This window comes from Pteronotus mesoamericanus, unplaced genomic scaffold (genome assembly GCF_021234165.1).
Source record: "Pteronotus mesoamericanus isolate MK-2021 breed Mesoamerican mustached bat unplaced genomic scaffold, CSHL_Meso_final scaffold_174, whole genome shotgun sequence".
Taxonomy (NCBI): domain Eukaryota; kingdom Metazoa; phylum Chordata; class Mammalia; order Chiroptera; family Mormoopidae; genus Pteronotus; species Pteronotus mesoamericanus.
In genome coordinates this window covers 41,498,240-41,520,964 of record NW_026555309.1, presented here as the reverse complement: position 1 = coordinate 41,520,964, position 22,725 = coordinate 41,498,240, and the positions used below count along the sequence as shown (strand labels likewise).

Here is a 22,725-nt window from a genome sequence, read left to right as displayed (position 1 = left end):
GACAGCAAAGTCACAGCACGATCAAGACCATGTTAACTGTGCTTTTTGGTTGGGAAGGTGTTGTCCGTCACAAGCATGCCCCTCCAGGCCAGACAATTAATAAGGAGTACTATCCCAATGTTCTTATCAGCTGAGAGACGCAACAGGATGAAATAGCTGCAGCTGTGGGCAACTGGTGATTGGCAGCTTCATCACAACAACATGCCCTCTCATGCATCACATTTCATGCAGTTTTTTGGCAAAACATCCAATCACCCAGGTGACTCAGCCTCCCTTCAGCCCAGATTTGGCACCCTGTGACTTCTGGCTTTTTCCCAAAACTAAAATCACCTTTCAAAGGGCAGAGATTTCAGACCACCACCAAGATTCGGGAAAATGAAACGGCAACTGATGGCAATTCCATCAAAGGATTTCGCAGAGTGTTTTGACAGCGGAAGAGACGCTGGGAAAACTGTGTGAGGCCCCCAAAGTGTCTACTTTGAAGGGCACTGAGGTATCATTGTCTCATGTACAATGTTTCTTGAATCTTTTATCTTCTTCAATAAATATCTCTATTTTTCAGATTACATGGCTATCCTTTCTAGATAGACTTCGTATTTTCAATAAGTAATTTTGTTTATATTTTTAAGATAAAAATTTACTAATTTATGTAAATTTAAAAATGGACACTTTCTCATCCATTTCATTTAATTCAACAAATACACTCTCAAATTCACTGTGGGATAGTGCTACAAATATAAATATTATTCCGATCAACCAAATTCATGAGGAAAGAAAAAGAGAATAAAATAATGCAATTACAACATAACATTAATAGCTAGTTCACACAATAAAGATTGCAGCAGCACACAGAAAGAATCTGGAAATTAGATGTTCCCCTGGATAAAGGAGTTCTTCAATTTTCAAATAATGAAATACACTTGAAATATGATTTAAACACAATCTAAATGTTAGCAGAATCTTAGGGAGTTAGAATTAAGAATTCAAAACGGTTTTGTGGATAACATCTTCATAAGCAAGAAACTAACATGGTGTCATACAAAGTGACTAACACATATTAAAAGAACTAGAAATAGTAAGAACTTCCTTACATATGATTGTCATGAGAATTATTTGCCAAATAATAAAAATGTAGACTATAATCCAAAGCAGACATAATATCCTTATAACCTAGTAACCTTCTAAAAATTTTATCTTCCTGGGAGCACTTTAAATTTTACATTATACTTTGTAATTTTCAGAAGTGTTTTCTCATTCATTAACTCACTGATTTTAACTAAAATAACAGTGTCACCTAATATTACTATAGTATTTTTAAATGAAGTTTGTTCATTTGTTTACATTTAGGAACACACAGGAAAAAAACTGTTTTGATTAATTCAAACTCTGTATTTCGAAATGAAGTATGAATACATATGAACCTAGACTTTCCAGAGCATTCTGATAAGAAGTCAGAACCACACCTTCCCCAACGCTGAATACTAAGAGTCTCGTCACATCACCCGTCGGGTCCTCTCTTCAGGTGCACTCGCCCCCCAGGACACAGGTGCCATCCAAGCCTGCCAGGTTCCCTGCCTCCTACCTGTCCACAGCCCTTGAAGCGGATAACGGGGAAGGTCCAAGTTAGCTGGTATCTGCCCTTAGAACCTGCAGCCGCCGTTCAACTGCAGGTTCCATTTCAGATCACTGGGCTTAAACTCTCACTCCTTCCCTCCTCCTCAGCAACTGGACCTCCTGCCAGAGACTCATCTGCACGGTCACTTCTAGCCAAACCAAAGCACCTGTGCCACAGCATTTATATGCATTACCCTCTCCCACAATGAGGATCAGACTGTCCAAATCCCTTTCCTACTCTACCAAAAAATGCCACTGGTATTGTACTCAAAGTTAATATACTTCATATAATTTGTTCAGGCTACATAACCAAACTCCTTATTATTTAATTTTGTTACAAAACACAAAACTCTAGCAGAGTGCAGTCCAACCGGTTTCTATCTAATATTTAGCACTTAAAAAATTATTTTACTACTATAGTGTCATATATGTTTATATGCCTATTGATTAAAGCTTTAAGAATTTACACTGACTTCTCTCTCAGTAGATACTATTTTCTTAGAATGACTAATAATTATGCTATTACTATTATTAAAGCAAACATTTATTAAGTGCCTACCACGTGCCAGAAACCATGATAGGCTATGTGCGTGGCCTTGCTTAATCCTCCGAGAGCCCCGAGTTAGGGCCTACCAGGGAGGTCAGAGAGGGTCTGAAAGGTGAAGGAACCGCATAAAGTAAAAGCAGGTGGCGGACCCTGAACTGCAGTTTGCCTGTCCTTAACGCTGCTTTTGACTAACATACATTCTGCACCTCGCCGCTTACAGCTCTTGTCACGCTTACTGCAACATTTCAAACACGGAGGCTCCTACCAAGATCTACTGAAAACAGATAAAAACAACATCAAATTGTATTATCTGTTTATTTCTTCTTGAAAATTTAATCTTCTGCTTTTGACCCAAGTGAAATTCCTATAGTTGGTTTTTGTAGGACCAATGAATATAAAAACAAATTTTGTTATATTGTATAAAATAAACATGTAAAAGTACCTTAACTTTTATGATGTTTGAAAATTGTCATTATATAAATTTAAATATTAAGATAGGAAATCTAGGATGATTTGTTACAAAACTAAGAAAAACACTTAGTGACTTCACAAATGAAATTAAGTTTTGTCAATCTAGTTTGACAAGTATGTTTAGTTTTCAAGCGGTAAGTCACAATTCATTTGCTGTAATTTTCACCAATGGTAACCAGATTTCAAGATATCCCAAAAACTTTTGGGTTCATTCTTTACCAACTCACCAAAATTCAATAAACAGTGCTGGGCACCTTTTGTGAGTAAAGGAGCCAGGCCTTGTATATATGTCATTTCATGTAAGAAACATCCTTCAGTACCTTACCTAACCATGATGTACAATACTAGAAATATTCATCTGGTAATTCAAGAGGATTGGGGTCGGGGAGGAAAGGGCAATAAAAAAAGAAACTAACAGACTTTTAAGACACATTGAATGTTACATAAATATCCACATCCTTTCTTCAATTTTATTAAAACAATACTCTCAAAGTTGAGTTAATTATATTACTGAAATAACAATATATTTGCATATCAATTTCTAATTTAATATAAAACATTTATGCGTTGACTAATGATCTGTGGGAGGTAGTGGTAGGGATGGTCAATAGTTTCTCAAATATAAAGTCACATAAAAATACTAAAAAGCCAAGACTCTTATGAAGAATAGCAAAACTAAGCTGATGTTTCAGTATCGTGTAATTTTTAAAAATTATACCATTGATATTTAAAACTTAAAACTAGTACAGTATTTTCTCCTTCAGTTAAAAAAAAATCATTTAAAAACAAAACTAAAAACCCTTAGGCGGCTATAAATAACCATCTGTGTACTCAGCAAAACTAGAATTACAAGACATTCTTTTTATAAGGAAGGGTTTTACTTCTCTTAGAGAGAGGGGAAGAGAGAGATACAGAGAGGGAGAAAAACACAGATTGGTTGCCTCTCGTACGGACCTCCGCTGTCCGACATGTGCCCTACAGGGGACAACGTCCAACCAACTCAGCCACATCGGTCAGGGCACAAAACCTTCTTTTTGGTAGAAATGACTACCACGACAGATCAATTATTTCCCAACTAGTGGCTTTAGTCAACTCCCCACCACAAAATAAAGCATCATATAATGTGTTGTGACAAGTGTAACATCTCGCAATATATGATAATAATATCCAGCAGGAATGATGTAACAAATAGGGAGCTGGATGCCTGTTGATATGTGTTGGTTGAGCTTCAACCAAATGTCAGATAAATGAATAAAACTGTCTTATATGTTGGTCCAACCTGTGCCATTATATGAACATACATATAGACACACACACACGCAGCACAGCACAGAAAGCCTGAGGTCCCTGGACTTGACACTGTTAGGCATTTATGAAGAAGGCCAGGAAACGAACGGCCTGAAGGCTGGATTCTACAGGAAGCCTGGGAGGAAGACTCCAGGGTCCACGGACCTGAGATTACCCGGCCTTGCAGGAGTGCCGCAGGTGCACGGAGCGAGAGTGACATGGGCACACCCGACTCCCGGGGCCTCCCAAACACCGGGCACGCGCCGATCACTAGAGCAAGGCGGGAATTAAGATGCCGCCTGAACACTGAGCCCATGTGCTCCTGGAGCTGAGCCTCAAAGCTTCAGGGCACCAATATATGAAGCAACGGGGTGTAGTAAGAGATCACTAGACTTGGAGCCAAAAGAGAAAAGACTTTGGCTCCTGGCTGCAAAACTATTCTTTTGGCTAGATGAACTGGAATTAAAGTTAACATCTCAGAACCTCAAATCTGTCATTTCCAAACTGGTAAAGATCATCCCTTACCTGACAGGCTTCTCATAAAATTCAAGTGACAGAATGAATATGTTCTAAGAATCCTAAATCATTATAAAGATCCTATCTTTCAAAAGTCAATCCACGATTAACTAAAAACATGGACAGTGTATTGTCTTTAATAGCAAGGACCTGAACTGCAACTATCCAGCCAGGATGGAAATTGCAGAAAGAGGAACAAAAAAATTGAAACACGTCAAAGTATATGCAGGTCAATATATCCAATTCTATTGAAAAAGAGCAAAAAGAATTTCTGGATCATGCATTACTCTGCAATGTACTTACATTTTATTTCCTCTAACATAAAGAATTAAAAACAGATTATAAATCCTGGATATTTCCATTGCTAGTCACCTCAGAAACTTTATCTTCAGGTTAGTAACTCTGCATAGACTAGTGGTTCCCATACGTGGTCCCCAGACCAGCTGCACCAGTGTAGCCTGAAAACTTGATAGAAATACAAATAATTGGGCTCCCTCAGACCTACTCAATCAGGAGCTGTGGGTGTTGGGCCAAGCTATCTAGTTTGTCCAACAAACCCTTCAGGTGATTCTGATGCAGACTAAAGTTTAAGAATCACTCTTCCAGACTTCACCAGAATAACTTTCAAAACTTTAGGATCAATGAACTTTGTAAAACAACCAATTTATCAGTAAATTGGTACCACATAGAAAGTTAGGGAGCCAAAGTATCCTGTTGGACAAATATACTTTTTGAAATGGATAGTTACGATTCTAAGTAATTTCAAAATTAATCAATTAATGGAAAAGCATTTAAATGATAGGGCAGGTTGGACAAAGGGAAACAACCTGCCACTGAACTCCAAATAGCTCAAACCTCTCTTATTTTTGTTCCAAAATACATTCACCTTCTCCACTTCTTACAACTCATTTTCTTCTAGTGGCCAGCAGTTCTGCACAAACTGCATACGACTTCTACCCTTTGTCTGTCTTCTGCCTCAGGCCTGTGGTATACACCTACGTTAAGATTTAAAAATCTGCCATCACTGGATAGGTAGCAAGTAGACGAAAAAATTCAAGCTTCTAATTTAAGGGAACTGAAAGGTCATCTAATGAGTCACACCCTCATGTTAAGGACATTAAAGCAGAATAACTCTCCAAAGGACACAGTTCATGGCAGAACAGCAGTTAGAAGCCAGGTTGTCTGACTTCCAGTTAAATTAACTTTCATTCCTAATCTTGTTTTCAACATCTTTTGTAGGGAAAAGAGAGAAGAAGAACTTTAACAGTTTATGGGGTTTTCTTTTGTGGGAAATTTAAAAATTAAAGAACTAAAAGGCTTATGCACTGGTACAGACCTGCTTGATGATTAAACTTAAGAGTTCACTTAGCTCCTAAGATTCAAAATGTATAACTTCCCAAATGTAAAGCATCTCAGGATTTTTAAAAAATTTTATTTCCATTTGGAATTCCCTACAGTTAGGGTCCTTAAACTCAGATCCATGGACAAGTTTTCTAGGAATTATTTTCATGTATAAAGGTGACCGTACAGTTGTCTCAGTCTCATGCTGAAATTCGGTTTTCAAGGGTAGTTAATGAATCAAAAATCAATACTTTTCAAGTAGATAGAGATTTAGGAAAACCCAATTAACAAAACGACAAAATTTTATTAATATTAGCAAAAGAATCTCTATTTTAAAAGCATTCAACTAAGGTTTCTATAAATTTCAAACTTACCTAGTATAATTTAAATATGATTCCAGTTTTTAAATTTGATTTGTGTGTTATTTTCAAGAGCATTCTTCTCCAAGTACAGACCACACAACTTATCTCTACTGTTGTTTTCTTTTGAACAGCTAAATCCAATTAGAAAAAAGCAACCCTTTTTATTCAGAAGATATGTACTCTTACTTAAATTAGAAGGTATTTGTACTTGCTATAATCTAAATTTCCTCAACTTTCCCACTCTATTAAAATTCTGTTCATGAACATTTTAAAAACTCACATTTGCAAATCTTCCATACAGTTCAAAAACCTCCAAATGTGTGGAAACAGCATTTGCCAATTCAAATGTATACTGTTCTATCAAGCTCTGATACTTGGAGACATCTCCACATTTTTTTAATCTTTCATTTTCCTTTCCTTTAGATCTAGAAGAGAAATATTCCCAAAAGAAGTCAGAAGAGCATAACTCATCTGAATGTTTTAAACTGACTCTGTATCTCAAATTTCTTTTAAGAGTAACACCAGAGCATATTACTTGATTTGTTTTCATAATTAAATCATTTGCAATAGAGCAACTATTTTAACTTCAATCAAAAGAAGTTAAATCAATGGTCAAAACCAGTGTGATTTTACCACTTTTCTTAAGAGCAATACTTAGAATGATCAGATACTTTAATATTTGCAAGAGTGTTTTGTAAACTATAAAACTGCAGAGAAAGATTTTATTATCACTCCGAAAAGATGGATTATAGTTTGCTGCAATGACATAATTTTCGTTTTATACTCCAGGCCATTCTCAGTGTAAGGCTAAAGCTACATTTAAAAATGCACACACTGGAGTCTTCCCATCCCCAAAGATTTATTTTTCAATTTCCCCCTTCGCTTGCCTTACCTCCGTGCTTTCTAATTACGAATTATCGTGTATAATTTGAGGCAAGTTTGAACATTATTTTACCTGATCCTTAAAATAATCCTGTAAGTAAATGCCAGTCACACGGCCTCCATTTTACAAATGAGCCAAGGAGGTTCGGGACTTACCAGAGTTGACGAGGTCAGAGAGTGAGAGCCTGAATGTGAACCTGCCCCTTCCGTCTTTAGAGTCCACTCAGTGTCTCCAATGTCACTTTAACTCTGACCCGTCCTTTCTACAAACATTCCTGCATCAACCTGTATCCACGTTCATTCTTACGATGCTACTACGTTAAAGAGATTCTAAAAAATGGACATTTCAAGGTTTGGATGGACAGAGGTTATGGTGGGAAATATGATGGAAAAAGATAGAAAATGCCCGACTGTGTTAGCTGTGAACATCAGTATGTTAAAGGGCTTTTAAATGAAAAGACTATTAAGAAAGAAACTGAATGTTTTAAGTAAACCTACACAATTTTTAAAAATTAGAGCAACCCACACTGCTCGGTGGGAATTAGGGTTAGCCAGCACGGAGGAGCCCCAAGCCCCACAAACCGTGCGCCGGACTGCACACGCGCGGCCTCTTGCGACGGCTCTCAGGACTCGCCCCCGTTAGCACCGGCAGATAACCAAACCGTCAACGCGTTTTCTGATCAAGCTGTAAGATTACTTTAAAAATAAGCAATAAATCACCACTTAAACATGTAGAGTGTATTTTCAAGGCTTTCTTTTTGAACTTTAAGGAATGTGGGCTATAATTCACTCAAGCAGTAATAATGTCCTTTTCCTAAGAAAAACACATCGAATCTTCCTATTAAACCAAACCTATCTCAATGGTAGAAGTGTGAGCTTAACCTTCAGTTTACTTCTACCAACTAAACTGAGTTTATCCTTTTCTATATAGGGCACATAATAAAATTATTGTCCTTTTGTATACAGGAAGAATTGCTTACACATAGGACAAATTCGCATTTTAGGTGCTCAACTACTGCAACTTTCCCTTTGCATTTCTCTTTAAAAGGTAATGTATCAACAAGTGATCAGTTATTTCCTTAACGACAGATACAGCACTTATCGTGAAGGTCTCGAGTGCAGCGACAGCAAGTAATGTTGGCTTTCCTGCTCCTCCCTCCCCATCCAATGCCTGTGATAATTCAAGAGGCTTTGGTGCCAAACCGGGACTTAATACCTTTTCAACCAAATGAATTACGGTGGAAGACTAAACATTCATTATGGGGGCAATAGAAGAGAATATGAAAGAAAGTAGGTAGGGAGGGTTAGGAGAAGGAGGGGAATTATTCTAGTACATTTTCAGGGGTTAACTATTTTGCCCTCACAAGAATATCAAAGTTTCTCAACACTCAAGCTTCTATACTTTTACCTGATATTAAAGCAAAAATGTTAAAATTTACATGAAATAAAGAATGGCCCTTAAAAAACGGGACAACATAAACAAAGTTTATCTCATTTAGAAATGAAATCTGTTAAGTTTCACTGTACTTCCTTTGTGCCCCATATAAAATTCAGTACCTCTTAGCAATTAACTATTGTCCTATAATAAAGCACTTTAATACTCAATTATAGGGTCATCCAAGTCTAACTAGTTCTTGAGACTACTGACATTAATAAACAAAAAATATTTATTTCAATTACCTCCACTATGTATATACAATATATTTAATTTCTTTTTAATTAAGACGTCAACTACAGCAGAGTGCTAAAAATGTTCATATACATAAGCGCATAAAAAAATCGAACTGATGGCAAATTTCAGTAACCACCACGTGTAATTACCTTGGTTAACATTTACTTAAAGAGGCCATTATTATTGGGGTCATTGAAATTAAATCTCAACTTTATTAGTGAGTGCATATGCATGTTATCACCCTATGTAAGCACTTAAGAATTTCTTGGTGAGAACCATAAGACAATGAAAATTTAAGCTACAACTTTCATTTGTTCTCTGAAATTCCAAATACTCTAAAAGCACACTCGGGCTGAATTTTAAAGGTGTTTCTTTTTTATCATCTTTTTACTTAAACTACTGGATCACCGATTTAACAACTGTTGAATAAGTAAACAGTTCACCACCTAAAAGTGAATTTCTTACTAATACTAAAGTTAATTATGCTAATAGCCCTGAAAGTCACTGAGAAAACTAGTAAACTGTATGCTTCTCCAAAACTGAGTGTTCGTTCAATTGCAACTTTGTCCGTTTGGAAGCCTAAGAATATATATTAATATGAATTAACTAATAATTCAAAAAGCCAGTAGTTTAAAAAAAAAACAAATTTAAGATTACCACCAAAGAAAGAAGTAACATTTCTCACACTCTTGTATCACACAGAGACTCAAAGAGTGTGCCTTCACAGCCACGCTTTTAGTCCATCAGAACCCAAAATGGCCCACGCCTGACTGCCTAGCACCTCTTGTTGCAGGGTCTAATGCAGTGGTTCTCAGCCAGGAGTGTGTTCCACCCCCCCAAGGACACGTGGCAATGTCTGGAGACGATCCTGCCGACCGGAAGGGATGCTGCTGCCTGGCTCCCAGGCGCTTCCCAACCCCTGCTGAGAACTCCTGCGTGTACTCTCCACCTGAGTGACAATTACACCCCCTACAAAGAAGTAACCACTGGGAGGGAGCTCGAAAGAATGGGGCCAAATAGCTGTGTCTTCCCACTTCAAGCTGCAGTTTCAAACTGTCCCAGAGCAGAGACCCAGGCAGAGTCCATTAGGCTGGGGGTCAGGGACCTGTGGAGGGTTCCAATGCCAAATGCTAAGAGACAAAAACCCCCGGCTGCTCCAAAGTCAAATATCATGACAGAACAAGATGTCTCCACCTGCCACTGACAACTTAACACAAATCAGTCAAAGGCAAATCTACAAAATGCCCACTGTGTTTTGAAGGGAGATGCAGTGAGAGAAAATGGCAAACAGCCTGGCGGACAGGCCTGGAGTTGCTAAACAAACAGGCTCCAAGAGGCGCCGAGGCGGCGCCCCTCCCAGGGTAGGGGCTGAGAAGGGCAACAAGAGAGTGTTTCAGAGAGCAGAACTCAGGGCCGGCTACGTGGTACCAGGAGGAGGAGAGGCCCTCCGTTATCCCTACAGTGGTCCGCTGACCTCTGTGTCTTATGTCCCTTCTCTCCTTTCCAGGTGGTAATCTGATCCCATGTTATGGGGGTGTCTGAACTCCCCACTTACCACAGGGGGCCAGACCAGGAGAAGAAACAAGAGGCAGTCTGAAAGGGCTGCCCACGCAGTGCGAGACACAGCGACACCCTGCCTGCGGGCCGCTGCACTCTGGGGAAGGAGGGGGTCAAGTGCTCTTTGGCTTTAGATGCGTTAGTGAACAACCACTATGCTAACCATCAACATATCCTGTATCTTTCAAGTTTTCTCCCAAACTTGGGAAGCGGTTATCTGGATTAATCCCCTCCCTCCAACACAGTACAGCTCGTGTTAAGTACACAAGGATACACGTACTCTTTGTATCTCATTTCCTAGTTAATTATTTGCAGTTCTCAAACACCTAAAATGACTCTGACTAGCAATAGTGTTTAAATGCTAAATCTGCCAAGTCTGTTGAAGAGCAGGGAAACTAAAAACACAATGTATATGCACATTCAAAATGTGAACACGTTTATGTTCCTGCTGCTGTCAGAATAGCAATGAACCGGCATATGTAAGACCACAAACAGCGTGCTTCAGGTCAAGAGCCCCACATTTTCCATACCATTTTTGTAAGTAGTCCAGTGCCTCCAGACGAGCACCAATCTCAAAAGTGATTCCAGGACGATTTGGGGGCTTTTTGCTCATCTTGAGATCCTATTCTTCAGTATTCTCTTTTCACTACCTCAAGAGGAAAAAAAAAGTTAGATTCTGATGCATAAAATACAAAATTTTTTAAACAAAATTTTAAAGACATTACAAGAGAAGTTAAAATAACTGCCAAGTTTTTAAGAAATTTGAATGATGATTATCAATACCTCTAGGTGAAGTACTGTACAATTTACAGGCAATCTTGATAACGAATTAAGGAAAAGTCCATTAAAAAATAATGACTTAAAGAGAATAAAGAGATAGGCATTAAAACTAGCTAATGGCTATAGTGCTTTAAATTTTAACTTGGAAAATACCCTCCCCAAAAACAACTGAAAATGCTTTCCTGTCTTTGAAAAATCAAAGACGGCTGAGTACCCTGGAATATAACTATTGACATTCTTAAGAGAACAAATTAGCCAAATATTTCAGCAAATATCTACTGAGCACCTTGTAATACAGAACACTTTGGAAAGACACTGACGCACACAAAGATGGAAGAGGCAACGGACGCGCTCCTCTGCCAGGGAAGACCTGAATGACTCCTTTTGTGATTAGCACTTTTCATTACCTGTGATCCTCCACCTTGGTAGCAAGTTGCAAAGGGAATTTCTTTCTTACACTTCACAATCAATAAGCCACAATGACAGGCACTTTTTTTAACCTGAGCGTTCATTTCTACAACACCTCAGTGCACAGTACCTCTGTCAATTTCAATATTGACAATAACAGTGGTTGCAATGTTCAAACAAAAAAACTACAACTCAGTGTCTCTTCCTCTCTAGGTCACCGCCACGCGGACTATTTATTCTTTTGGCCACACGGGCCACCCAGCACACTTGAGCCTCTTTTTCACTAAGCACCTAGTGCCTGAGTAATAGGAATGCATTTTAAGACAGCTTTATCAAAATATAACAGGTAATCAGGAATGCAAAGGGATCCCTAAAAACCTTTGATATTTACAATCCAACATGACATAATAATGCTCCCTCTCAGTTTAACAAAGAGAACACACATATGTTTAATTTGTTTCTTATGATCTGGTCAAATTGAAAAGGGACAAACAAAACCTAACAACAAACATAAAAACCAACTGTCCTTTACTCTTTGAAAAAATTTTGGTTAAGAAGGGGGAAAATAACATCAATGCTTGTCATAAAAATATGTAAAATCAAACTTAAGTACTCTTAGTTTGGGGGCGGGGAGGTGCGGAGGATAATCCTGCCCCGAAAGCAAGCAAAGGTAGTGCATTAAAGTTAACAGGAAACTGGGCCAGAAGGCTATTTGGTGTAATTGGAACAAAAATATGAGTATTTTTAACAGAGGTCTGGTCAATTTGCAACATATAAGGCAGTTACTTAAATGTTTGTGTAGAGATCTAATCGACGTTTCTACTGTTCATCACAGAAAGAACTTACTAAGGGGTTAAAATTTTCTAGGCTCACGCTTAAAATCCGTAAGAATTACATAGTTAAGATTTATCATTCCCTTTCATACTTCGGTGCGAGTAAACAGAAAAGGCTAGATTTCCTTTTTCTTGGATGGAGAGGGCAGAGTGAGGAGCGATTTGAATTAAGAAAAAGTAAAACGGTGGGGAGCGGGGATACTTGGAGCAAAAAGAGAAAAGAGGACAGAGAAAACGGAGAGGAGGAAAAACACGAAGAAAAGCGAAAAAGACTAGCAAAGGGATGGTTTAAGTTGTGAGAGATGACAACTGGGTAGGAAGAGAAAATGAGCAAGAAGACGCAACCCTGGGAGGTGAAGCACTGGTCCGAGAACGGCCGCGGGGTCACAAAAAAAAAAAAAAAAAAAAAAAAAAAAAAGGTGGGGAGCGGCGCGGGGCGGGCGGAGGGTGGCACGAGACCGACAGGAAAGGCTCAGAAGGGGCCGGCGGGGAGCGGGGGACGCCTCCAGGTTTGACAGCCGTCCGGCCCTCGGCAGGGGGGAAGGAAGGGAGGGGTAAGGGAGCGGCGGCGCCCAGACAATAGGGGCGGCGAGTTCTGGGGAGGGACACAGGAGGGGAGCGGGCTGGAGAGAGACACCAGCGTCGGGGAGTCCCGGGCGGGCGGCCAGGCGGGGCCGGGCGGCCTCCAAGCCCAACTGCCACCGCCTCTTACCGACTCGGCCTCCTGTCCGCACAGCAGTCGGGCCGTCCGGGGCCGAGCCGGGGCACAGGCAGGGCGGCCAGCCCGGGCCTCCGCCACCGCTTCCAACTCCGCCTCCGCCCAGGCAGCGCGGGGAGGGAGCAGGAGCGGACCACACTGGGAACTCTGAGACGGGTCGGGCCCGAGGTCGCGCGGGAGGGAGCAGGTCCGAACCCTCAAGCTCGCTCGGTGTCCGCTGCCATCGCCGCCGCCGTCGCCGCTGCCGCCGCCGGCCAGCCCAGACGCGACGCCGGTCCCCGGCGACGTCAGCCGCCCGCGACGCGCCGGAAGCGGCCCTGGGAGCGTCCGTGACTCGCGAGGGTTGGGCCCGGGCCGCGCAGCCGATTGGAGGGGGGCCCTGGGAGGCGGGGTTTGCGGCGGTTGGCTGACAGCTAGCGGGCGGGGCCGTGGTGAGCGATAGAAGGGACGGGAGCTTGGGGAGCTGTTTGGCAGTAGTGAAGTGTTTGACCTTTGACAGATCGGGGCGAAGCCTGTTAAACATTATTAGTGCTGATTTGATAGAAACTAGGTTCTCACAACTTCTCCACCCCAGCACCTTCAACAAACTTTCTTAAATGCATTACACGCTTTCTTAGATATCCACCCCCTTTCCACATTAACCATAGAGCAAATGGTTACTGGAATAAAGTCAATAAACCTGTGTTGAATGAATACCTTGTGGCAGGCACTGTGCTGTAAGTACATCACATGACAACCACAATCACGCAATTGTATTGCTCCCCATAGTCTAGGAGATCTTTACAATACAAAAGACAGATACAATATTACTAAGACGTTGTGTGTGACTTCCCCAATACTACATAGCTAATGACAACAGAACTACTTTTATTGAATACCTACCATGTCCCAAGCTGTGCCCTAGGCATAAGAGAAAGTGTCCCTACTGTAGAGGAAACCAACAGACGAACACATTCAAAGCAATATTGGAATGAAGCATTTTCTTTTTCCTCTTTCCAGGGAACCACTCCAGCTCTCAGGCTTTCTAAATGCAACATTGCATACAAACAACACTTACATTTATCAAGCTTTGCAGTGCGGAGTTAAAATAGCAAAGCATCTCTCTTTAAGCTTCAATCATAGTGAATTTTGGAAAGTTAAACAACTGTATTCATATCCCTTTATTCAACAGACATTCATTCATCATTATGTTACCAAGAGCTACTGCGCTAGACTGAGCATCGCAATATATAGAAAAGATAAATTAGACAGTCCCTAGTGGACATTTGTCCTCTTGTATTTTGGTTGCCAGCATCTGAACTCCCTTCCCGTGTTTGGTAAATTTCACATTATAGTTACACCATGTATTTCCAGAATCTTCTGGACACATAACAGGATTTTACTTTCCACCCTCCTTAGCATTACATGTACCCATTTAATGATAAACCCAGAACTAACTGCTAATCTACACCTGATATATATATATATATAGTATAAGGGGAAAAAAATAAATATTTGTTGTCTTAATCTGTTTTGAGATGTGGGTGGTTGTATGTTACACAACACAAGCTAACCCAACTGACAGATGCACCCCTCTAATGAGTCTTGATGTCAGAGTCAGCCTTGCACTAAATAAGGTAAAAATGTTAGAAACTCCCATTTCCAGTCTCCATTGCAGCTAAAGGGCTGTTTTTAGCAAGGCTAATTAGACTCTCTAACTGAGGGCTGTGTATAAGATGCAGCTAGTGATGTTCAAAGTAAGGAAAGTTTTCTCCAACAGCCTGGCAGTACAGTGATCGATATCTGACTTTGGACCTAGAGTTAAATAACTGAACCCTGGCAGTATCCCTGCTGCCCCTCAAGCTGGTAAGTGGGAAAAAATAACTGTCTGTTGCTATACATCACTGAAAAGTTAAGGTTGTTTGTAATTTAAATAAAATACATACGTAAAGGATAACATAGATTCTACCCACTTGCCTCTGCTTTTTGAGAATCGACCAATCGACCCTGAAAAAAACATTCTTTCATTTTAATTGAAACTTAACAAGGAACCTCTCCAACAATTCAACTTGAAAAATAAAATGGAAATCATTATGTAAATGATTCCTGGCTTGAGTGCATTGGATAGGTGAGTGTTCTCAATGGAGTTAACGCCATCCCTTAGAGGACACTTCGAGAATAAGGGTGTGTGTATTTTTAGTTGTCACATGATTGGGGAAGGCACAGCTGCAAGTTAATAATGAGGGACCAAGGCTGCTAGACATGCTGAAATGAGCAGTGCAGCCCCGTATCTTTAAGAATTGCCCCAGGCCATGCGTGACTTCTGAATGTCCCTCTGGACATTCATCTAGAGGAAAAAAAACCCCAAAAAACCCTGTTTATAATTGTCTGAGAACAGAACTCGGTTTTACACAGAAGAGCAAATTATCTTTCTAAGGTTTTAATATACACTCCCTTTTCCAGGAATAAAGCTACTGTGGATTATGAGAGAAGATTGTCTTTTTATGAACATTCCCAAGAGTTTATCCCATTTTTAAAAATCATGTCACTAATGACAAAGCTACTCACAGTATTTGAGGCACTAACAGAAAGCACCTGTATTGCTCTGCATTTGTAGCTGTTACATTCAGGGCAAACCTCAATTTAGGTCCAAGGACTTGGCCACTTTATTATGTCTCTTGTGAGTCATGACCAAATGTTTATGAATTGAAATATGTTATTTTTATTATGAATTATTTCCATAAAGTTTGTTCCTATATTATCATTGTAATTTTATTAATTTTTAGAACATACACATTTAAATTATATCAGCTTATATCATCTATGAATTTAATTTCAGAAAAGCACAGTGGATGTTACGTAATATTAACTCCAAAGTGGGAGCATTAAGTCTGATAAGACTGGTTAACTCATGTAGGCTACCCTTGCCTGTTTTGAACATCCAGAATCAAAGATCAGGCTCAAGGTTGGGTTACAAGATACAGAAAAGTCTAGAAATGATCCCCCAACCATGAACTGAAGCTATACATTGCTATGTCCCCTCCCCTCTCTGCCACCCGCACACCCCCATCCACATGGTGAGTGTTAGCCATCAGTCACTCCATCTCTGAATATAGAAAGAAAGAACGTACAGCTGTGTTTGAGCAGAACCAAACAAGCAGTTTGGGCAAATTATCTTGAAACAACAGTCCTTAGGCAGAAATCACTGAACTAAAATTCTCCAACATTAAAATATGAAAATGGAACCACAACATCCCCTGGAACATATAAGAATAGTATACGCCTATTTTAAGGGAAGAAAAAGTCAGTACTAAATACAAGCTATTCCCTGATTACATATAAGAGCAAAAAAGGTATTTTTTGAGTGTTGCTTTAATATTTATAATTAGCATCAATGAACTAAATCAAAGCAATTTCAAAGTTTTGGTTTTTCTTTTAAATAGACTAGTAAACATTTAAACTGCTATAATAGACATCTTTGGCACATCGCTCAATTCCAGGTGCTTAAAATCTTTGGAAATGGCACTAACATCACTTCCTTCACCTGCCAAAGACCTTACTTATCCTGGGTCTCTGTCACCAAATCCTTTTATCAACTGACCGGAAGTGTTAATTATTCCAGAATTAATCTCCAGCAGTTCGACCTCTAGGCCATGTATGAACCTGACAGGGAGATATCATCTCTTTCATCTGTCCACACAATGTCCTGCTCACGGACTCCATTTTGCATTGATTTTGGGCTTTATATTCTGCATTTCTATAATGAGTTAATTCTAGGGTAATAGGATGATCTAGACAACATTGTTTAATTTATTTTTTACTGGAAGTTGATATGCTATTCACAAGCTACTGGGTTTCTGATATTTTTAAAAATTTTAGACATGGCGATATTGATTTTAAAATATCAGTTTCTGCTAATAAAAGCCACAAAATATATACTTATATTTATATGTATATCATATATATGGCTCAGCAAAAGCTTGTAAATGTAGCAAGAGGCCTAAGTGACAAAATACTTCCTTTTTTGTGCAGATTGCCCTGAAGTGGAGTGACCATAAAATATCTCATCCAAGCCTGGATGCTCTTAAGAGTGGAAGAGAGTGCTGTTAATAATCACACCAGAGCAACAGGTGAATTCCTGGGCAGTCCCAGGCAAACTGACACATATGATCATGCTACCTAAACCAGAATGAAATATTAAAGAGAAATCAGGTAAGCATTTCCTAAACGGAAAAGCACTGGATATGGAATCAACACTTGACCTCTCAGTGGATTTTCCCCTTTGCATACCAAGACCAAGGATGGGCTCTTTCAGGCATTCTGTTGATACTTTGCATCTCCTCTGATTTTCATTGTTGGCTGTTTCATCTCCCATGAACTCTCTCAGTGTTTCTCATGTGTTGATCCACCAATCATCTGTATTAGACCTTCCAGGGCTGTTTGTTAAAATGTAAGTTCCTGAGCCCCAACCTATCTGTTGAGTTTGGAGACTGGAGGTCTGCATTTTAAAAGCATCCCTAAATGATTACTATGTACAGGAAAGTTTCAGAACATCTGTTGGGAGTCTTTTGGTTGGATGTGACTGACATTCAATGCAAACAGACTTAAAGGTAAGGGGAATTTATTCATAGAATTAAAAAGGGAAAGGGGATGAGTCTGACTTCTGGGGCAGGGATCAAATTGAAACATCTTTCCCTCTGCTTCCTTTGGTTTGACTTGATTCTCGAGCTGCTCATCTGGGCCCATGAAGGCTTTAGATGTCGTTAGGTAGCCTGATAAAATAAAAACAAGTCCTACAAGTCATTCTCTCATTGGCCTAAATTAAGTCAGGTGCCCAGCTCCGAGCCAAGCATGGTAACCATAGGAATGACTTGTACTAGTTTATCGTGGACCTGAGTCCAGTCCCCAATCAGGCAGGTGGGAGTAGAGACTGGCCCAAACCCCATGGGCTGAGAGATAGGAATGAGTGAGTCCTTTGAGGAAAACTGGGGTGCTGTTATTTAAAAGAAAGAAAACAGAAGCTGGACAACAAAAAGCAACTAAGATCATCACAACTGACATACACCAATGGTAACTGCAAATCCCAATGTGCAGCCATCCAATCAAGCTGAGAGGACTCTTCCTAGTTTGCAGAGCTAGAAAGGCAAACCAAGTGAGAGACAAATCTAGTGAGAGATTGACTTAACATTTACATCCCTGATTCCTTAGGTGCTCGCTTTTAGAGGCAGTCCCTACAAGGCAGAAGCACACTGCAGGGGATTGTTAAACCTGAGGGACGAGGGGTAGGCAAGAGGTCATAACAGGTGTACAAATTAACAGGAACCAAATAGTCAACACTTTTAACCTCTTAGTGATCATTATTTTCCTTGAGAATGAAGCTGACTGCAACTCCATGGTGTCCTCAAATATGACAGACAGTATGCCTGTGTGCATTCTTTCATCATTCATTTGCTTGTTGTCATTCAACCTGAGGTCCCACATAATGCTAGAAAATGGGTGATGCAGAAAGAACAGAGAGAAAAATCAAACGAGGTATCCAACTCTAACGTGACTCGCCGTGATGGCGGGGCGGGGGGTGGAGGGGTGGGTACAGAAGCAACCAAGTACAAGAGAAAGCTAAATGTTAACCCATGTGAAATATAGATAATGTACTAGAGGAGTGTGCTCATTCTGACTCAGCAAATCAAGGAAGACCATGCAAAGGAGGTGGCATATGAAATACGTCTTGAAGGATGAATACACTTCAAATAAGAGTTCTATGCAGACTCCAAAATTATCATTGCCCTATAATTCCTTATAGTTGTGATTCAAGCTCTAACAAATAAAAAACATCATCCTACTTCCATTTCTTTCCCACAAGCATTCATTGAACACCTACAATATGCTTAGGTCTAAGGAGCCTAACAATGAATAAACTCAATTCCTGATCATAAGGCACTTAGCAATGTAGTCAAGGAGATCAACATACCAACGAGTGATTTTGATATAGTATAAGTATCAAAAATCAAAATTGTAAATAACATGCAGGGTGAATGGGGTCCGTATATGTGCTCTAACTTGTCACTTGCAATTTATCCAAGTGTCTGTCCTCTTGATCAGTGCCGGAAAACAGTACCAGCATCTGCCAAGGTAAGTGCCTGACATTCAGATGAAACAATTGCCCCTGTTGGGGAGGGAAGAAGGTTGGTCAGGGGCAGAGGCTGTGGCACCGGTGTTGCCACAGTCCTTGATTTTGCCATAGTAGAAAACATTGAGGCAATGCAACTTTGTGGTCCGGGATTGGATTGCTTCCTCTTTTATATTTTTGCAAATCATTCAACAGAGCCAGCTTTACCAGGCTGAGGGTAAACGCCCTTTGATTTTCATCATTTCTTTCTGTCTTCTTTTTTTTTTTTTGAACAATAGGTGTCGTGAAGATCATAGGAAACTGTAGACTTGAAAGGAATCAAGAGATCAACTTGCTTCACTACTGCTTTTAAATAGCAGCTTAAAATAAGAAAGCACATTAGGGCCAGCAATGTGGACAAGGACCAGGAGTTGTAAATTAGCCCTGATGCTATTACCCGCGTGATCAGGGTAGAGACACTTCCCTGACAATCTTTTCCTCATGGAAAATGGGAATTTTAAATCCACTGCACAGAGTTGTTTTGAGGATTAAATTAGATAGAACAAGACTTACATGTTTGGCAAATTATAATTGATATGCAAATGCTACACGGTTCCTATCATTCCTTTCTCACCCTCCATGGGGATCCCTGTATCAAGCTATTGTCATCTCTGAGGGTCATCCCTTGGTTTCTTTTTTTTCTGATTCCATGAAAACACACATCTTCTGGGGACTTACTTTGTGGGAAGCCCTGCATTTGCTCCTGAGGGTCACAGAGATGACTAAGACACAGTTCTTGTCACCAAGGATATAACTTCTATTAAGATTTTATTATAGGGTTTTCGCTAGATAATCAGTCTCTCTCAATCCTCCTCTACTCCACCCTTCATTTCTCCATCTGTCTCCTTCTCTCTTTCTTTCAAAAAAGTTATTCCCACTGCAATTCATATATGAACCCTGAGCAAATAATAACAACCTATCTGGAGCATTTTGGGGAGACAGTAGCAAGAAATACTGTATAAATCCTAAAAAGACACATTAGCAGCAAAAAAAGTTTGAAATCATCAGTGATGACAAAATCAATCTACAGGCAAACCATAAAAGTACTGCAATGAATCTGTGTGGAAACCTTGAGAGACTTCAATCTTCTGTTGCCATCAGAACATGAGAGACTCCAGCACAATTACCAGGAAGCTCAGTGGGCCACTTTCAATAAATCCCTATCTATCTGGTCTTGCCATTTCTCTGATTTCTGTCTTTTCTTCATATACCACTTGAAATTAAAATATTATGCTCTCCAAATATTTATATATCTTTGTACATATATTTGTCTCTACCCTCACTTGACCTACCAGCAAAACAACACCCAGTATCATTCTGATCTTACAATCGGGTCACAACTCACACTGCCAACATAATGGACTTGTCATAAAACCAAACAGTTTGAAAATTGTTCCAAGACCCGTGCCCATGAATTGCTCATATGACATGTGACAAATACCTAAGAAATGGCTAGTCAAGGTACCAGAGAGAGGTATGTTTCAAAAAAAAAAAAAAAAAGGTAGGTATGAATATGGGCACAGAGAACTGATTGGAATCAAATAGATAAAAAGTTGTTGACTGTTTTTGTATAGCCAGAGATATGCTAGCTTGGTAGCAAAGAAATTATGACAGTTTGAGGCTTCAAAGGACCTCTTCACTTTCTAATTTCTAGGAACAGAAGGTAGCCTGAGATTTGTGGGCATAGGCAGAGTAGCAGGCCTTGAAGGAGGCAGAAGGAGTTTTCTGTCCTCTGCTAGAAGACAGTAGCCAAGTCTGAAAGGAGAAGGAGGAGAAATAAAAGAGCGGGAAGAACAGAAAGAGGAGGAGGAGGAGGAGGAGAGCTATGAATCGCAAGGAAGAGGATCCCAGGCTCCCAGGACAGCGGCAGAGCAGGATGGCTATCTGGTAAACCTAGGCAGCTGTGACTAGGCACAGTCTTGAATAAATGTGCCTGTACTCTAATGATAGCACTAAAGCAGCAGAGACACACTGACCAAGTAGCCCAGAACAGTAGGTGGCTCAGAAGTTCACCTCGGTTAGGACAATGCATTATTAGTTACCTATTGCTGTGTAGAAAGTTCCCCAAAAACTCAGTGTCTGGAAGCCAAGTTTTGTGATCACACGGTGTCAATGGGTCCAGAACCTGAGCAACGCTAAGCGGGCTCCTCTGCTTCTGGGTGTTTCAAGGGCTGCGATTCAAGTGTTCACTGCTGCCGAGCTGGAAGAGGCCCAGCACTCCCGTGGCCGCTGGCTCGGTCGCTGAAGGTCCGTTCCTCACAGGCGTTTGAGACAACTGTCAGCTCCTCACCACACATGTTCCTCCAACCATCAGCCTGTGCAAACCAAGAAGGTAGCAGAGGGCCCAGCAAGACAGAAGCTGCAGCCTTTTGTAGCCTAATCATGGTAGGTTACAACTCACCACTTTTGTCTTATTCTGTATATTAAGGAGAAGTCAGTTTCAGGCCACCCTCAAGGGGCTTACGTGAGAATCCTTGAGGGCCAGCTTTGAAAGCTGCCTACCTCAGGCTCAACAGGCTCTCCTAACAGCTTCGCCTGCCCTGGGGCGGTTCAAGAGAAGATCCTGCCTGTGACATCATCTCAGGGGGAAAGGGGACCCCAAGAAAAAATGAAATTAACTTTTCTGCCAGCCTGTCCAACGGGGGCCTCTGAAGTTGGTTTACAGAAAAAAATAAGAAACACATCTTGCACATCTGGCTGAGGACTCACTTATTTCTCATTTTTTTCTCCAGGCTTTTCTTTGAAATATATTAGTATATAATGACCTTTGTCATTGAGAAAATTGCAGCTCAAATGGGTTAAGTCACAAATCTGTGCACACTGCTAGTATGGAGGACAGAGTTTTGAATCTCAGCCTGTGTAATTCCAAAACCCACTCTCGTTCCGTGACTAAGTGCACCTCAGTGTAGCTTGAACATATATTTCTTTGATCATGTAAAACAGCAGAAACCTGTAAGAACCCACCAAGATCAAGTTCTTTGAGCTCTACTAAAATATAAATCTCAAATGTAAACTGCCACCCATAGATCGTTTCCTGTGAAGCCCACTCTTGGGTGGATCAACATGGTTTCAGAGCAGACATTTCACGAGATCATGCTCCTGGTTTTCGATAGCATTCTAGGTTTAACAGCATCAGTGTATTTTCACTGATTTGAACAAAACACTGCTATGCACTCTATACTGAAAACAGCCAGAAGATGACCAGCGGGAAATGTTGCCTCTCTGAGTTTCTCTCACACACTTGCAGCCAGGGGTGCCGAGTGAGCTCAGGAAAGCATCTCTCGGGTGGCCACGGGGTAGCCAGCTGGCCTGACTCACGGGCCGTACATCCAGGAGACAATCTTGAGTCTTCACCAGGCTCCTCAGCGTGAATGTCACTGATGAGAGCCCCACAGGAAGTGTGACCTCATTCTGCCGCTCAGCCTCTGGTTTCGCAGGCGGTTTTTGAAAGAAAACAAGAGCGGTTTGAAAGCTGACTTTCCCAAGAGCTGTGTGCTCTTCTATTCTAGGAAACAACCCAAAGAACAGGAGGCGGCTGAAGACAAAGCTTCTCTGCAGACGCCTGCACAGGGCAGCGATGCGTGCGGGCGTC

General features: G+C 40.6%; 1 protein-coding gene across 12 annotated transcripts in view; it reads right to left on the bottom strand.

Annotated features, from left to right (window-relative positions):
• The window catches only part of PHF20L1 (PHD finger protein 20 like 1), a 64,823-nt gene extending 51,542 nt beyond the window's left edge, over positions 1-13,281 (bottom strand). For 9 of the 12 annotated variants that reach the window (XM_054590501.1, XM_054590513.1, XM_054590506.1 and 6 more), the window contains exons 1-2: positions 12,983-13,281; positions 10,780-10,899 (exon numbers count right to left, since the gene is read on the bottom strand). In XM_054590501.1, the coding sequence (XP_054446476.1) occupies positions 10,780-10,862 (83 nt within the window). In that variant the 5' untranslated portion in view covers positions 10,863-10,899; positions 12,983-13,281. The remainder of the gene's footprint in view (positions 1-10,779; positions 10,900-12,982) is intronic. The other 3 variants (XM_054590502.1, XM_054590504.1, XM_054590503.1) reach the window with 3 other exon arrangements.
• Positions 13,282-22,725: the final 9,444 nt, after the last annotated feature.